At 34.7% G+C, this 16533-nt stretch overlaps 1 protein-coding gene across 1 annotated transcript; it reads right to left on the bottom strand.

The window, feature by feature from the left end:
- Window positions 1-617: 617 nt before the first annotated feature.
- On the bottom strand, window positions 618-16305 carry MMP7 (matrix metallopeptidase 7). Its single transcript, XM_023499487.2, has 6 exons — window positions 16055-16305; window positions 9786-10009; window positions 9544-9692; window positions 6970-7098; window positions 5976-6137; window positions 618-2048 (listed from the first exon to the last, which is right to left on the bottom strand). Exons 1-6 carry the CDS (start codon window positions 16160-16162, stop codon window positions 2035-2037), a joined length of 786 nt encoding a protein of 261 aa, XP_023355255.1. The 5' UTR covers window positions 16163-16305; the 3' UTR covers window positions 618-2034.
- Window positions 16306-16533: the final 228 nt, after the last annotated feature.

The raw sequence follows: 16533 nt of genomic DNA on the forward strand, positions 1-16533 counted from the left end.
GGGCCCAATCTTTTAAGCAGATGCAGCCTGTTATACCTGATGTCACCCAATGTAGATGCTTGGGTACCTGATTTCAGAAATGCATTATTGTGTGTAATGGAGTCCCTGCCTTTTTCACAGTATATACTGCAAACTGGTGACTGTTTCTCATATGTTTGCTATGTGGTGAAGAGTAGCTTTTCAATGGCCTTTGGAGAGAACAGAGAGAGGCTTATAAAGGCTCCAGTGGAGAAACTTTAGCTGTTTCTCTTCCTGGCAGTTTTTGAGTGAATTAGAACAGCAATAAGCCCTGAGGTATATGGGAAGAAAAGTTGGCTATCCTGTCTCCTCTTGGCTGCTTTGTAGCTGGGAATGCATGACCCTGCTGTTTCTTTTGTGTATCTTGTGTTTATTTTTCTTTTTAATCATAAATTAAAGAGTATTGGAGATAAAATGACCTTGTGAGCTTTGAAACTTTGGAAAAGCCAAATAAGTTTGCCTCTAGCTGTCCATTTCTGTTCTAAATGGTGGCCTTCTCTAATGTAGGGTAGGGAGGAAGGGAGAAAAACAGTATACTCCAGAGAAAAAAATAAAACTCAGAAGAAAGCACAGAAAAGTAGTATAGTTTTAAAAACAATGTGAAGTATTTATTATATAGTTTTTTAAAAAAAAGTAAACAGTGTGAATGGATATTCATGGTTTCATATTGAATCCTTTTTTGTGTTGTGTCATGTACATGGGAATTTTTTTCATCTTTTTGTATTTAAGTTCAAACTGAATTTAAATTTTAAAAAGTTAATTGATGTTAATTGCTTGTTGAAGAGCAATCTACTGGTTACATGAAACAAAAGTGATATTAACTGGCACTGACAAATGATACTGAAATATTTAATTACTAGTGATTAATATTGGGGGAATATACCAGAATCAAGAATGTCACTGTCTATTTTATGAATAAATCTTATCCTGCTCCTTCCCTTCTTGTTTTTAGGCAAGTTAAATAGCTTAAAAATGTTTATGTAGCACCTAGAATTCTGTTATTTTTAATGCTCAAAGTGTATTCCCACTTTTATATCCCTATTTATTATAGCCTTGGTATTATAGAGCTTCCAATCATAGAACTTTCATAGTACCTTGGCACTGGAAGCAGAAAAGAACTTTAGAGATAATCTAATTGATCTCTAGAGTGCTTCTGTGATAAACTACAAAGAACTCTCCATACCTGTCAGTCTACATAGAACTTTTGTCAGATTCCCAAGGACAATGGCTATAAAATGAAAGAACTTGATTTTCTTTTCTCTTGTTTGTTAAAAGCTATTATATATACATATGCCTATAATTGGTGATTACTTCCAAAGTGGATCTAGATTTTTTTCTGGGAGGAGCAGAAGAAAAATTTGGAATTCCGGCATATGCAGAGTTTAATATCACCACTTGGCAGTTACAAATGTGGCAGAGAATTGGGATGCCTTTTCAAGAAAGTGAGGTGAGGGAATAGTGTGGTAGAAAGAACGCAGGCTAGGGTTTGGGACCCTCAAAGTGCATTACTAGTTCTGTAATCAGATTGCTGTGTGATTGGAGCAAGTCACTTATCTAGCCAAGGCCTCGTTTGTGGGATTCTCTTCTGTAAGAGAAACCTACCCTTGTTCTGGGTAACTGCCAGCTCAATTTTGATCGTGTTGCTTCTACTTTGGCTATGAAAAGGATCTGAGGATCTGAAGCTCTGGTATCGGTACCAATCGCAGGACTTTATGAACATGAATAAACATTAAGAGATCAGTCATCCTTAATGTTGTGGGCAGGCTGTGGTTCAAGTTCTTAGAGCTCTTTGTTCCTAGTAGGCCTTTGACAAATGTTTGTTGGAAAAAAAAATCAGTGAATTAATGAAATAAAACATTGTACTTTCATGTTTTAGCCTTTGATTTCTATGAAAAGCCATTCATTTAAAAGCATTTAAGTATAGGATTTCAAGACAAAATAAAAACATTTTGAAATAACAGAAATGTAGTAGAGTGTTGAATGTATATTTTTCTGTTGTTTGTAATTGTTCTGAAATTATCTTTTCTTTCCTGTTGAGAGAACAGAAGAGAATATTATGACATCATATAAAACAAAACAAAACAAAAAATCACAGACAAAACAAAGACCAAATATGCCTGTGCTTTATCTAGCCCAGTGTTATGAATTTGGTAACAGCATAAATACATTTTTTGAAAGGCCTAACCATATACCAGGTTATCACTCTCAATGTATTCAGTCATCCTATTCCTGTACATTTAGGTCCCCCCAGAAAATTGGCAATTTGGCCATTTCTAACAATTTAGGACAGATCCTTGAGAGTAGGTAGTGGAAAGAAATGTGCTGGCTTGAAACTCTTAAATATCTTTCCTTCTTCAACTCATTTTACAGAAGAAAAAAATGATATAAACAGGATTAAGTGACTTTGCCAGTGGTCCCATAGCTAGTAAGTGTTTGAGGCTGGATTTGAGCTCAGAAAGATTAATCTTCCTGCACCACCTAGCTGCCCTTTGCTTGAATATCTCATCCTTATTCAGTAAAATCAGTGACTCTCCATTGCCTCTAGAAACAAATATAAAACCTTTATTTGATTATTAAAACCATTAATAACGTCCTCCCTTCCTCCCTTCCCTTTTAAGCCTCCTGTATCTTGCTCTCGTCTATATATTCTGCACTTCAGGAACATTGGTTTCCTCATTGTTCTCCCCATGACATTTCATCTCCTAACTATGGATATTATTGACAAGGGGAGCCACGAAACTCTCTCTAAAATTCCTTGATGGAGAGATTCTCCTTGAATCCTAGCAATATCCCGCCCAAGGGAAACAGGACAAACAGCTTCATTTTGTTATCTAGATGAGCTAGTTGAGTCCAGAGCTGGAGAATTCCAACCCTATTCAATTGAAGATTAGCCCAGAGATTCATTCAATTCCAAAATTTTCTCTAATTCTAGCTCGAAACCACTCCCAGTAAATGAGCTCATCTAGACCTGGGGGCTAGACAGCATTGAAGGAATCTCATTTGCTTGAAACTTCTGTCTCAGATTTTCTTATAAAAATGGCAATTTAAAACTAAGTTCTTGCAGAGGACCTAACATACCATGCCATGCATAGCAGCAATCTCTGCCCCCTGAAATGATATTCTCTTTCAGCATCACCTTCTCTTTATCTTCCTCACCTATTTCCTTAACAAGACTTTATACCTCTCTGTCAGGATTTCTTTATTAGGAACTTTACCTTGCCATGAGGGAATTCAGTCTTTCTATTCATGCATAGCAAAGGCTGACTTTCCAATGCTAATAATAAACTTCTTTTTGCCACTCTAACTTTTCGGGCTCATAAATTCCTTTACAAAGGACTTCTGCACCTCCTGAAGGGAGTTCCCACAACTTCTTACCCTGCACTGTATCTTAAGGGGACTTAGGGAGCCAAACTCTTCATTTGGTTCCCTGAACCCCGAACCTGCCACTAACCTCATCACCCAACTTCTTGACCACCAGGAACCCTAATCTCATCGTTATTACTGTCTGTCCCTTACGCCAGGACTCTCTTCCTTCTCATCTCTACCTCTTATTTTCTAGGCTTTCTTCAAGTCTCATATAGAGTATCATCTGCTGCTAGAAATTTTTCCCCATTCTCTTACTCTTAATGCCTTCTCTCTGAGAACATTCCCAATTTATTCTGTCTCTGTCTTTTTATACCTAGTTGTATGCAAGTTGTCTCATTATCCTTCTGAGATCTTGAGTTTACAAGCTGTTTTTAGAGCTTTCTTTGTTTGGTACAATGTTTAGGGTATAGTAGGCACTTAATAATTGTTGTTTTCTTCCTTAAAAGTTGTCTCAAAGGTTAGTTGAGGAATATATGTCTGCTGTAAACACAATGCAAGGTGAGGCAATGGGGTATAATGGAAAGACACCCGGATTGAGAATCAGAAAGTCTGGTTCAAGTCACAGCTCTAATACTTTCCAGTTCTATGGTTTTGAGTAAAACTTAATCTTTAAGTCACAGTTTCCTTATTTGCAAAGAGAGTTTTCCTGTCTTCATTTCCTAGCAAAATTCTAGAATGTCTGTATTTTTTTTTTTTTTTGCTACTGCTGCCATTGGGGTGGTGGTGGTTGTTATTATCATTAGCATCTAGAAAGGGAAGGGCTGATCATTAACAGACAGAATGATTTTATCTAGGAAAATTCATGCCAGACTAAACCCAGACCTTTTATTGATAGAATAATCAGACTGGTAAATCTAAAGAGGCAGCTAGGTGACTCAGTGATGAACCTGAAACCAGGAAGGCCTGAATTTATGATTTGCACATCTATTTTATATACTTATATACCTGGGGTCATGTAACAATTTCTCAGGGGTTGTGAGTAGAAAAAAGTTTAAGAAGCCCAGGGCTATCATAAAATCAAGGGACAGTTAAGTTAGTAATAGATAGAGTGCCAGACCTGGAGTCAAGAAGCCTTATTTTCCTGAGTTTGAATTTGACCTCAGACACTTAACTAGCTATGATCCTGGGCAATTCATTTAACTTTGTTTGCCTTAGTTTTTTCATTTGTAAAATCCACTGGAAAAAGAAATGACAATCAACTCCAGTATCTTTGCCAAGAAAAACCCAATAGGATCACGAAGAGTTGGACTCAATTGAAAAATAACCAAATACCAACATGGTCAATATAATTCAATGGGGGCAACAGAGCTGTTGGAAGAGATACTATATTAGGCTAATTGACAGGCACAGTGTTTAGTATGAAGGAAGTTAAATTCTGTCTATCCTGCTTTGGTTAGAACATAGTGAAACTGGATTTAGTTTTGGATGCTATAGTTTAGAGAAAACATTGTCATGTTGAAGAACAGAAGTGGGTGATCGGGATGGAAAGTGACCTCCAGACCATGCCATGTGAGGATTGGTGGAAAGAGCTAGGGATATTGAACATGAAGGAAAGAATAATTGATGGCTATATTTGAAGGATTATCAAATGGAAGAGTGGCTAAGCTTGTTTACTTTAGCTTCAGATGGCCAAAGAGTAGGAAAAATAGGTGAAAGATTATAGCCAAACAGATTGAAGTTTGATGTAATGAAAGCTTCCTAATACTTAAGCTATTCATAATGGAATGGGCTGCCATAGGAGGCCTAGGAACTTTCTGGTAGAGGATAAAAGAGCACTTGTTTGGAAGGATATCTTCTGCAGGTATGGGTGGGACTAGGTGCCTTTTAGGTCCTTTGTCAGCTACCATTTATTAAGTGCCTATTATCTGACACTGTGCTAAGTATAGAGGCTTTAAAAAATAGACAAAAACTAGTGCCAGTACTCAAAGAGCCCACAGTTTAATAGGGCATGGAAACAGTAATATATAAACAATTTATTCACTATAAATTAGAAATAATATGTGATGGAAAGCATTCAAATTAAGGAGGACTGAGGGAAAAAAGTGGGATTTTGGCAGAGATTTGAATAAAGCCAAGGATGAGAAGAAGAGCATTATAGGCTGGAGAATAGCCAATGAAAATACTTGGAATCAGCAGAAGGAGTATTGTGTGTGAAGAAGAAGAAGAAGAAGAAAGCCTTGTTCTTGGATCATAGATTATGCAAAGAAAAATAAAGTGTAAGAGGACTAGAAAGGTAGGAAGTTTTCCTGAGTTTTGATGAAAATTACATAATTTATAGTGTTGTGAACAACATTCTACCTAATGATGAACTATTATTGATTTCATCAATAAGATGTTTTAATCTTCTTAAATGACCAACCATTCATCTATTAAACATTCTGTATCAATCTGTTGAGGTAAAAGAAAATGGCTTTGTTAGATTGTAAATATTTGTGATCTCAGTGATTAAAAAAGAAAAAAAAATCCCAGGTTGTAAAACTTCTTTCCAAGTTCATGCCCATTTCACAGCTTTTCCTGTTCAAGTTTGTCATGGAAATTGCTCTAAAATTCTGACAATTGTGAAATTTTATGTCAAAATTCCTGAACCTTACCATAAAGTTTCTGAATCCCTCTAATATCATCTGGTGACAGACCAAAGTCCTTTGGGTTTTTATAGCTATAGGTAGGATACATCACAGCATCAGGGTCAGAAGAATGACCTAGCCCCAATGAATGTCCAAGTTCATGAGTAGCAGCAAATAAAAAGTTAATTCCTACAATAAAAGAAGATAGATTTAATTATTACAAAATTATTATTATTATAATTACAACATGACATTAAATTATTACAACTCAAGAATTTCCTAAAATATAATTCTCAATTATTTGCAGGATGGATATTTACATTTTTAACAGAGTTTTAGGGTGGATTTAGAGGAAGAGTGGTTTAGACTGGGAACTGCAACAAATATTATTTGGATTTTTTTGCCTGTTTATCTCAGTTTCCTTATATGTAAAATGAACTTTCACCTCTTGGTAAGGGGTGAGCTAGTTAGATTTCAAGGTTAAAGGGAGACATCAGAATTTGAACTGCCTTGCATTTGTCTGAGTTAATTACTCTGATATACAGGGACATCTGAACAGAGGAGCAGCTCTATATTTTCTCTTGCTCTGGGAAGACACAGTGAAATTCCATTGGCTCTCACTATTTTGAAGTGCCATGGCTTCCTTAGAACATGTCAAACCCAAAGCTCCGCTCTGAAGTCTCTTCTTATTTGCTACAAGTTAGAGTCCTCTCCTGCCCCTTTAGTAGAGGTAAACACCTTGAGGATAAGACATATATTCTTTTTTTGCCTTTGTATAACCCATTGCCCATTTCCTATTACACTGAAGGCATTTAAATGATTGTAGAATTGAATAGGATGTATTATATCTCTGCTCCATCTCTTTAGTAGTCAAAGTGTAAATGTCAAACAAAGTTTAACATATTTATTAGTATCATAACTTTCCCATTTTCATATTTAAATGGCATATTCTAGGTACCCAGTGAGACATTTTGCCTTCAGGTTTTCTACTTTAGGTAGAAAAGAACATGAAAATCATTACCTAATTTGCTGCCATCAGTCCATTGTTCATCATTATCAAAGTGAGCATCTCCTCCTAAGTCTATTCCTGGTGCAAATGCATGAGCCAGGATTCCTCCTGCTCCATCAAATGGATTGAAGTCCCCATGAGCTAAGGAAAAAGAACAACAGTCATTGGCCTGCCTAAGAAAATGGGAATTAGGGTTAAACTGTTTTTTTTTAAACTTGTGGAAATATTTGAATGATTGAATTTATATAGCTAGAGACTATATTGTAGGCATTGAGCTTAAAACCTGGAGGCAGCTTGGTAGAACTGGAAGTTCCCTATATTTGACTCACCGTTCCTTCATCTGTGAAATAAGGCACCTAGATGAGATGACTTTTTGGGCTTCATCCTTCTTTAAATCTAAAGTTCCCTAATTCTATGCTCTGACTATGATTCCTCGGTTCAGCCATTTACTAGCTGTATGAACCTAAGCAAATCGTTTCATATTTGGAAGTCTTTATCCTTCTCATCTGTGAAGTGCAAATACTACCTATCTACCCTTTCTAAGAAGAAGTAAGACTACCTATTTATCTTACTTCCCTCCAGGAGTGATCTTGTGTTTTTGCTCTGGACTTGTTATTTCCTTAGTTGGGGAGTTCCTTCCCCATACAGACTAGCAACCACACTGTAATTTATAGTTTTAGAATGGTATTAGGCACTCCCTAAAGGTTAAGTGGTTTGCCTTGCTCACATAGTTAGTATATGTCAATCAGTCAATCAGTCAATTAACAGACCTTCAATAAGCACTTATTATGTGCCAGGCACTGTGCCAAGGGCTAGCAAAACAAAGAAAAAGCAAGATTGCACTTAAAACAAGGTTATCCTGACTTTGAGACCAACTCCAATCTACTATACCATGCTGGTTCTTCATAGGTTAAGTATATTTATATCTGTCTTTCCATATTTTTATCTGTATCTGTCTCCATATCTACCCACATTCATATCCATAATCTGTATCTCTAACTCCTCTACATCACTGATAGATACATATATTTCACATGTTTAATAATAATAATGTTAACTAGCATTTCTATAGTCCTGAGTGCTTTATGATTATTAACTCATCTGATCCTCATAGCAACCCCGGGAGGTAGGTGCTTTTATTCTCTATTTTACTGATGAGGAAACTGAGGCAAATAAAAATTAAGATATGTTATATATATATATATATATGTATATATATATATTTATTTATAGCAGCTAAGTGACATATATTTATGTGTGCATAGTTATGTGAACATAAATAGTTATTACCATTGATAGTCCATGGGTAGAAAAAGGTATTTTGTTTTAAGCAGTTAGAGTTAAAAGAAATCTAATGCTTAAATGGCTAGTTATACATATCAGGTTTTATGACAAGCTATGTGTGTTATCAAGAAGGGATGAAGAAAATAAACATTTATTAAACACTAATTATGTTCCATTTATTTTAATAACCACTTAGCAAATACTATCTCATTTAATCTTTACTGCAATTTGATCTAGCCCTATGAAGTGGGTACTGTCATTAATCTCCCCCCTCCCATTTTACAGGTGAAGAAACTGAGGCAGATAGGTTTTAGTGTTTTTGGAGAAGACAACCAAAAAGAGGATCGATCCAAATTTGTCCTATTTTGTTAGAAGTCATGTACCAGGAATTTGGACAGTACAGAGTAAAAAAGCTTTAATAGTCCCATAAACGACTTTAGTTTTAGATGATTTTAAGTAATGTAAAAGCTTTAATCAGTAGTTCCATGAATTGTCTAGTTTTAGATGGTTTTAAGTATCAACTTTTTGATTGGATTTGGTATGCTGTTACCAGTCTAGTTTAAGTCTTATTGTTTGTTTTAGCATGACTTTTGTATGAAGGAAATGAATACTTATTGCATGCCTGAATTTTATTGAATATTGAATACCTTTCTCTTCCTGTCATGGGAAACCCTAGATTTAAGGCTAATCCTAAACCATATGTTGGGGTTACTTACCCCATTTGATGTGGTCCCATGTGTTGGGGTTAAAAAAAAAGCACAAAACAATGTAAAAAAAGAAAGTATATATATTTTCTTTCTCCTTTGAAATTAGACTATTACAGGTCTGATATTGTTTTTGACTATGTTCCTGGGTTTAGGGCATAATGATTCCTTAGGTAGGTAGAGTAAGTTTTGTATTTTAGCCCATATTGACTCAAGCAATGGTTTCTCAATGTTATACTAACATTTAGGAAAATAACTTAAAAATGTTTAAAATATTGATCTGTTGCATATTTCAGGATGGTATTAAAATTATGAGAAGGAAGAATAGTAATGACAAAAAAAAGAAAAATAAATCTCCATGAAAATTGAGAAAATGTATACAGGAAAAGGAATGTTCAGGAAAAAAAATAACAGACAAGAATGACAGCATTTTAATTGATGTTAAATTTATGATAAGTTTAAAAAATAGCCAAATGTAATTGAATTCATTGTTTCATAAGAGATTTTCTTCTATTCTTTACATATTAAAATGATTGTATTTATTCAAGTTCACTATAAAAATGAAAAAAAAAAAAAAGAATGTATTTAAAAGCCTTACCTCCTCTGGCAAAACCAATGAGAATATCTGCATTTCCTCTCCTCACTTTCTTGAAGGTCAGTGTTGAAGCTTTACTCCACATGTCAAGAGCCTTCTCTACTAAATGATCCACTGTTGATCGTGGCAGGTCTTGAGTATAAGAGAGAATCCTGATAGCCAGACAAGAAAGCAATATTTGACATACCTTACAAAATTATTGTCATTGTTATTTCTTTGCCAGAATGAAATAAAGTAAAACTAACCTGTAGGTTACTACGTTAGAAGGCCATTTAGGTCTCCCAGGAAACAAAGTGAATTCTCCAATATCAGGTACCCCACATCTAGGTTTCTGAATTATTTCCATGGTGTTGGTGTTTAAAATTCCTGTTTGTGGGAGGCCAAAGAACTTTTGCATTTCTTTTATTTTGTCTTCTAAATTGTTTAGTCGTGCTTCAGGATCATATAAATAGAAGTTTTTGAGGTATTCCTGTTATGGAGAATAAAATGGTTTTTTAAGTATTTCTTGTCTTTTTAAAACTGAGCTGCTCAGCTGTCATTGACCCCAAATCCTACTTTAGCAAGAGGAGCAAGGAAAATTATTTGCTTAAAAATTCAAGATTTGATTAAAATTATCATGCTTTTCCTTTACATTGGGAGTTGCTTATTAGTCAATGAATAAATCATTGATTGAAAGCCAACCAACAAAATAGTTTATTTTACCCCTTTGGTATGCATAGGATAGCATGGCTTTTAGAGGGAAAACCCAAACCAAAATTTTTCCCCAATCCCTCTTGAGATTTATTCATTTGTTTTGTAAAGTTACACTGAAAAACAAACAAACAAACAAATGTGTGTAGCTACATTTGTATATATAGACACACAGAATACATTGTTGATTCATTTCTCTATTTTACAAGTGACTGAAAAATATTTGGCTACTTTATGGTTAACAACAGTTAAACTTGCATTTATTTAGCACCTTCCATTTTTTAAGTAGGGATTAAATTTATTCTGCTTTGCCCCAGAGAGTAAAAGTAAGAAGAATGGATAGAAACTGTTGGGAGGCAGATTTAGGTTTAATGTAAGAAAAACCTTCCTAATTAGTAGTGACTTAAAAAAGGAATTGGCTACTTAGGCAAATAGGGGATTATGCTTTGCTACCAGGCCTTCACACAAAGTCTGGATATCAGAGAGGATGCCTTCTGAGGTTTTATGATTTTTTGCTGGGGTATTGAGGTATGACCATCTCAAAGTATCTGTTAACTTTCCTTAACCAGGACAGTTAAGAGATATTTGCTACAATTCATAGATCCCTTGAGATGAAATTGATCTTGATCCCCAACTAGTACTAGGTTTCCAGAGTACCCTTAGAGAAATACCTTGATTTCAGGGTTTGTCCACAGGTTCAGAGCATATTCTATTTAATCCAAACTGGGATCCCCTCCACCCCCCAGCATTTCTCAGTCCTTATCTCTTCTCCCACCTAGAGCATTTAAAATGATATCAGTGTTTTACAAAAGCTTATTTGCTGATATGCTTCGCTAATTATATCTTATATTTATATAGCAATTTTCAATTTTAAAAATATTCTCCCATATATAATCTCATTTGATCTTCATAACAATTCTATGAAATAAGCATTTTATTGTACCCATTAAATTTCAAAAGTGATTTTGATGTGGACTTTGGGTTTAATCTCTTCCCTTGTGAGGAAGAAACCCAACCAGCTAGTATCAGTCATAACCAAGTCCCAGACTATCCTGTTTGTATATTATAAGCCTGGAACTCTTTATCAGCCTTCATAATCTATCTTTCCAACTTCTGGGCATCTTTAAACAATCTTTGAGATATTGATTTGCTTTATCCTTAGACAGATCTGATTCCTGGTCTGCTAGACGCATTCATGTGGCTCTTCCTTGATCCCTCCTCTGAGCTACCAAATTTTTCCCTGGTGCTTTCCCTTCCTCCTCTGAGAGACCTCCAAGGTTGCATTTCCCCTTTTAAAGATGTGCTCATGGACCTACATGAACTGATGCTAAGTGAAATGAGCAGAACTAGGAGATCATTATACATGGCAACAACAAGATTATACGATGATCAATTCTGATGGACATGGCTCTTTTTAACAATGAGATGGTTCAGGCCAGTTCCAATGATATTGTGATGAAGAAAGTCAGCTGCACCCATAGAGAGGATTGTGGGAACTAAGTGTAAATCACAACATAGTATTTTCATTCTTTTTTTTGTTGTTTGCTTGCATTTTATTTTCTTTTTCATTTTTTCCCTTTTGATTTGATCTTTCTTGTGCAGCATGATAATTGTATAAATATGTATGCATATATTGGATTTAACATATATTTTAACAATGTTTAACATGTACTGAATTGCTTGCTATCTAGGGAAGGGGGTAGGGGGAAAGGGGGAAATTGGAATACAAGGTTTTGCTAGGGTTAGTGCTAAAAATTATTTAGGCATATCTTTTGAAAATTAAAAACCTTTAATAAAAAAAAAGATGAGCTCATGATGAAGATCTTTGATAAGTTATTTTTTTAGGAGGAAGTCTGCTATGAGGTACTCTATCTTCTCCTCATAATCCTTTTAATGGCATCTTTCTCCTTACTATAGTTAACTGTGATTAATCTGCTAAATTTCTTTATGGATTTAACCTGCTAGACAATGGCATATTCAAGCCTCATGGAATATTCCTTTAATGGATTCTTCCAAGCTCCTTTCTTTGGTAACCATATTTCTCTCCCAAATCTATTTCATAATGACCACTTATTTTATTCTTCATTTTGTCTGTAATCACTTCTCCTTAATAAATGTTCTTTTTGGCAAAGAGAATAGCCATTGTGGATTTATCATATGTTTATTTCAAAGTAGGAATTGTTACCCTAACCTCAACAGTATGACTTTTCTAAGATCATACAGCAAATACATGATGGGGCTGGACTTGAACCTAGATCTTCTGTCTCCAGATCTAGTACTCATTCCATTATGCTATAAGAAAATTGAGGGATGAAAGTTTTTGTTCATTAAATCAGATATTAATAGTTTATTAGTAATTTGGTATTAATGCATTCAACCTGGAGTAAGGCAGATTGTAATTCAGATCTGGCCTTAAATACTTCTCAGTCAATCAGCTAATAAGATTTATTAAGATAAAACATCTATTATGTGCTAGGCATTGTGCTAAACATTAGGATAACAAAGAAAGGCAAAAGATAGTCCCTGATCTGAAGGAGAGAGACAACATGCAAACAACTATAAACACACACACATGCTCATACACATATATGGGCATATACACATACATGTGTATATATATATATATACACATGTATGTGAGTGTAATCATCATAAGTAAGGCATTAACAGAGATTGGGAAAAACTTTTTGTAGAAGTGAAATTTTATCTGGGACTGGCAGGAAATCAGGAAAGTCAGCAATGAGAGATGAAAAGAGAGAGCAAGAGCAAGACAGAGAGAAGGGAAAAAGGGAGAGGAGGGAGGATGGGAAGAAGGGGGTGATGGGGAGAGGGATAAAGGGAGAGAGGAGGGATGGGGAAGAGGAGAGAGAAGAGAAGATGGGGAAAAGGAGAGAGAGGGTGGGGGGATGGGGAGGAGAAGAGGAAGAGAGGGGAGGAAGGGCAGGGGAGAGGAAGGGGGAGGAAGAAGAGTTAGTTCCAGGTATGGGGGCAGTGAAAATGCTTGAGGTCAGAAGATGGAATCTTGTGTTTGAGAAAAAAACAAGGGGCCCATTGTCACTGAATCTTAGAGCAAAGGGAGGGGAATTTAATTATTATTGAATAGGAAATAGTCTGGACCTATGATTTCACAGGAGAAAACTCCTGGATAAGGAGTTGGCTCCTCCTTCTTTTTTGGGGGAAAGTAATTTCATCATTTTATTAATAAGACCAGCAATTTATTAATAAAAGGACAGTTATTTGGCTTTCTTAGACTAAAGGCAATCACACCAAAAGGTAATTGTGGACAAACATATCCACTAAACACTTCATCAAGAGTTTCTAACTATGGAACTCATAAGGGGAGACAATGTGAGAGGGAAAAGAAAAAGATGGATGGTGCTTTGTCAAAAATCAGAGTGGGGTGGGGGGGATCCTCTTTGATAACATTGACAAAATCAAAGAAGTAAATTCCCTTTGATAAGTAGACATTACATAAAAATGCAGAGGGTGGAGGAAGTAGATGCTTCTCTTCTTCTAGAAATATCTGGTATGGTCTCAGTTCTTCTTCAGCTCAGGTGACTTGTAGAAATTTCCTACAAAATTGATCTTAACAAACTTAAATTTACTTTGTAAACTTAAACTTACTTGGCCATTAACCAGATAAAATAATGAAAGTTAGTATAAACCTCATATATCTATTAGAAATCAAATTTGGACCAGGGAATTCACAATTTTAGGTTGGCCAATTTTCATGTTGATATACTATCTATATCATGTATATCTAAGATCTATCTGTCTATATCTATATAATTTATCTCTACATATCTATATGAAAAAACAGAAAGCAGTAGTCATTTTTATAAGATGGAATCTAATACAAAAATGAATTCATTTAAAAGTTGCCAGTTTTAACAAAAGGTTCTGGAATGGATACACTGACTAACCAATTTTAAATAATCCCATTTTAAAACACTGCATATCAAATAAATTATTTACAATAAATCATTTTCAACCTCTAGCTCTGTTCAAATGAATGATTCTATAAAAATAGTTGATGTTAAAAGATAGAACATAAGCCATTTTCCTAAAAATTGCATTTATATTCCTCTCCTTAACACAGGCAGTTCTTTATATTAACTAAATAACAGAATATCTTGGATTCACAAATCTATGCATCATTTACCTAATTATTCCCAAAGAATTGAGAAATTAAAGGATCTTAACCAGGAATATATAGCTAGTAACAGATGTCAAAGCTAAACACATAATTACTTGTTTGGAATACATAAAGGGCTAAAATTCTAGACAAAATAACTCAGATTTTATACCTGCACCTTGATATATATATATGTGTGTGTGTGTGTGTGTGTGTATATATATATATAATGACTCAGTTTATTTCCCAAAATTAGTTTATATAAGATAAAGTTTTAATGTTGCCTTCATACTTGTCATCTGACATATTATGAAAATTTACAATAAGAGTAGAGATATAAAGGAAAGTGTTCCCTTATTTTGATGTCAATTCTAGATAAAATATATTGACTCAACTCTCATCTCATATGTAGATGGCTAATTAATATTGAACCATATATGATATTTTCTTTTCAAGAAATGTCATGTTGGGGAAACTGAATCAGGAAAATCCTACTTCAGTTCATGCCAATAGTCATTCTCCCATTCTTTCCCATGAAAATTCCACCTACAATTTATGCATGTAAAACCCCATAGGGTTGCCATCATCATCGATTATTGACTCAGTAGCATTCCTTGATAATCATACCTGACATAATCAGTTAACAGTCCCACAAGGTCTTAAATAACAATTTTCAAAAATCAGACTTTCAGATGGGTTCAACTCTCAAGGATTAGACACCCTAATATTGACCATGATTTCACATTGTTAATAGTAAGAAATTCACAGAAAAAAAAAAACAAAACAACCAAGTTATCTTGATCAACTAAGTAAATGGTTCTCTCCTACCCCCTGCCCCTGTTCCTCAGTTCAATACATTACACATTAAGTTAAACAATTATATACTTTTAGATAATAGAAATAGACTTTGGATGTATAAATACAGTAATCCCAAATTGGAAATAAACAGATTTTATGAAAATTATTTATAATATATAAATGGTTAGGTATTAATCATGTTCAAATGGACATAACATTAGATTTCTTTGTATAGTGACACAAAATAGCTTATAAATTCTCACTTAAGAAGAGTCAACCTTAGTCTTCAAGGTAACTTCCCTAGTTTATTCCCAGACACAGATATTCACTAGCCTTAGATCTCAGATATTACTTTCATTGATCTGCTGACTCTGAAGTATATAATCTTGCTTAGAATTGCACGGAACATTAAGAAGTTAAATGACTTGCTAAAAGTCACATACAACCATTGTGTGTTAGATGAAACTTGAGTTAAGTTCTTCATGGTTCTGAGACTGGCTTTTTACTTACTATATTATGCTGGTTCCGTAAGGAATACTTTTTCTTTGACATTAAAATTATCCTTAAATTAATATAGATTCTATTCTCCTAAGCTACAAAACTGGCTTCCCTTAATAGTTTTATGACAACCCAACTCCTGAGGCATGGGAAGGTTTAAAGAGGGGTCTGAATAACTTTTAACCCATTCTGGACAAGCCACATCAATCTATTTTCTAAAGAGGTAGCTATGATAAAATAAGTTTCTGTTTATTCATCATTAAAATTATAGTTTTGTGGACTTTAGTTTTAAAAGAAACAAACAGTACTGTTAAATGGGCCTGGAGCAAATATGCCTAATAATGTCTCCTTTGAATTAATAAGGGTTCAGGAAAAAACAATGTAAGTACATACCCGTGCTTTTCCCCATTGTTGGTCATTCATTTTTCCTGCTTCTCGGGGCAGTGGAAAAGCAAGGCAGCTTGTCAAAAGACTCAGAGTGTACAACGCAGAGTAGTACATGATTGCTGTCAAGAAACTATTGTTCACAGCCCTATGGTTGGTACAGTAATTGCTGATCTAGCCTGGGATGTTTATATAGTTTCTCATCCTAATTGTGTCAATAGGTGACTCATTTTTTTTAATGTCTTCTAGCTCATCTGTTTCTTTAGATTTCTCAATTTTTTTTCCCTAATGAAAATGAGGAAGTATTAGGTTGTATCAGCCGGGAGTTCAGTCTATATTTGTTTTTTAAAAGTTTTTTTTCTTTCCTCCATGTCAGCTTTACAGCTTCAGCCAATCACCACATGAATCATATTGGCTCAGGTTTGTTTCTTCTAATTAAATGAACAGGTACATTCTTTGGGACAATCTTCTCCCCTCCCACTCATAAG

Source organism: Sarcophilus harrisii, chromosome 3, assembly GCF_902635505.1.
Source record: "Sarcophilus harrisii chromosome 3, mSarHar1.11, whole genome shotgun sequence".
Classification (NCBI taxonomy): domain Eukaryota; kingdom Metazoa; phylum Chordata; class Mammalia; order Dasyuromorphia; family Dasyuridae; genus Sarcophilus; species Sarcophilus harrisii.

What these genes read in the sequence shown, in the direction of transcription:
- MMP7 (XM_023499487.2), bottom strand. Translation starts at nt 16,162, where the DNA reads ATGTACTACTCTGCGTTGTACACTCTGAGTCTTTTGACAAGCTGCCTT. An exon ending in AACAATGGGGAAAAGCACGG is followed by an intron (nt 10,010 to 16,054) that starts GTATGTACTTAC and finishes TCTCCATAACAG; the next exon opens with GAATACCTCAAAAACTTCTA. An exon ending in CATTGGTTTTGCCAGAGGAG is followed by an intron (nt 7,099 to 9,543) that starts GTAAGGCTTTTA and finishes CTTTTTCCTTAG; the next exon opens with CTCATGGGGACTTCAATCCA.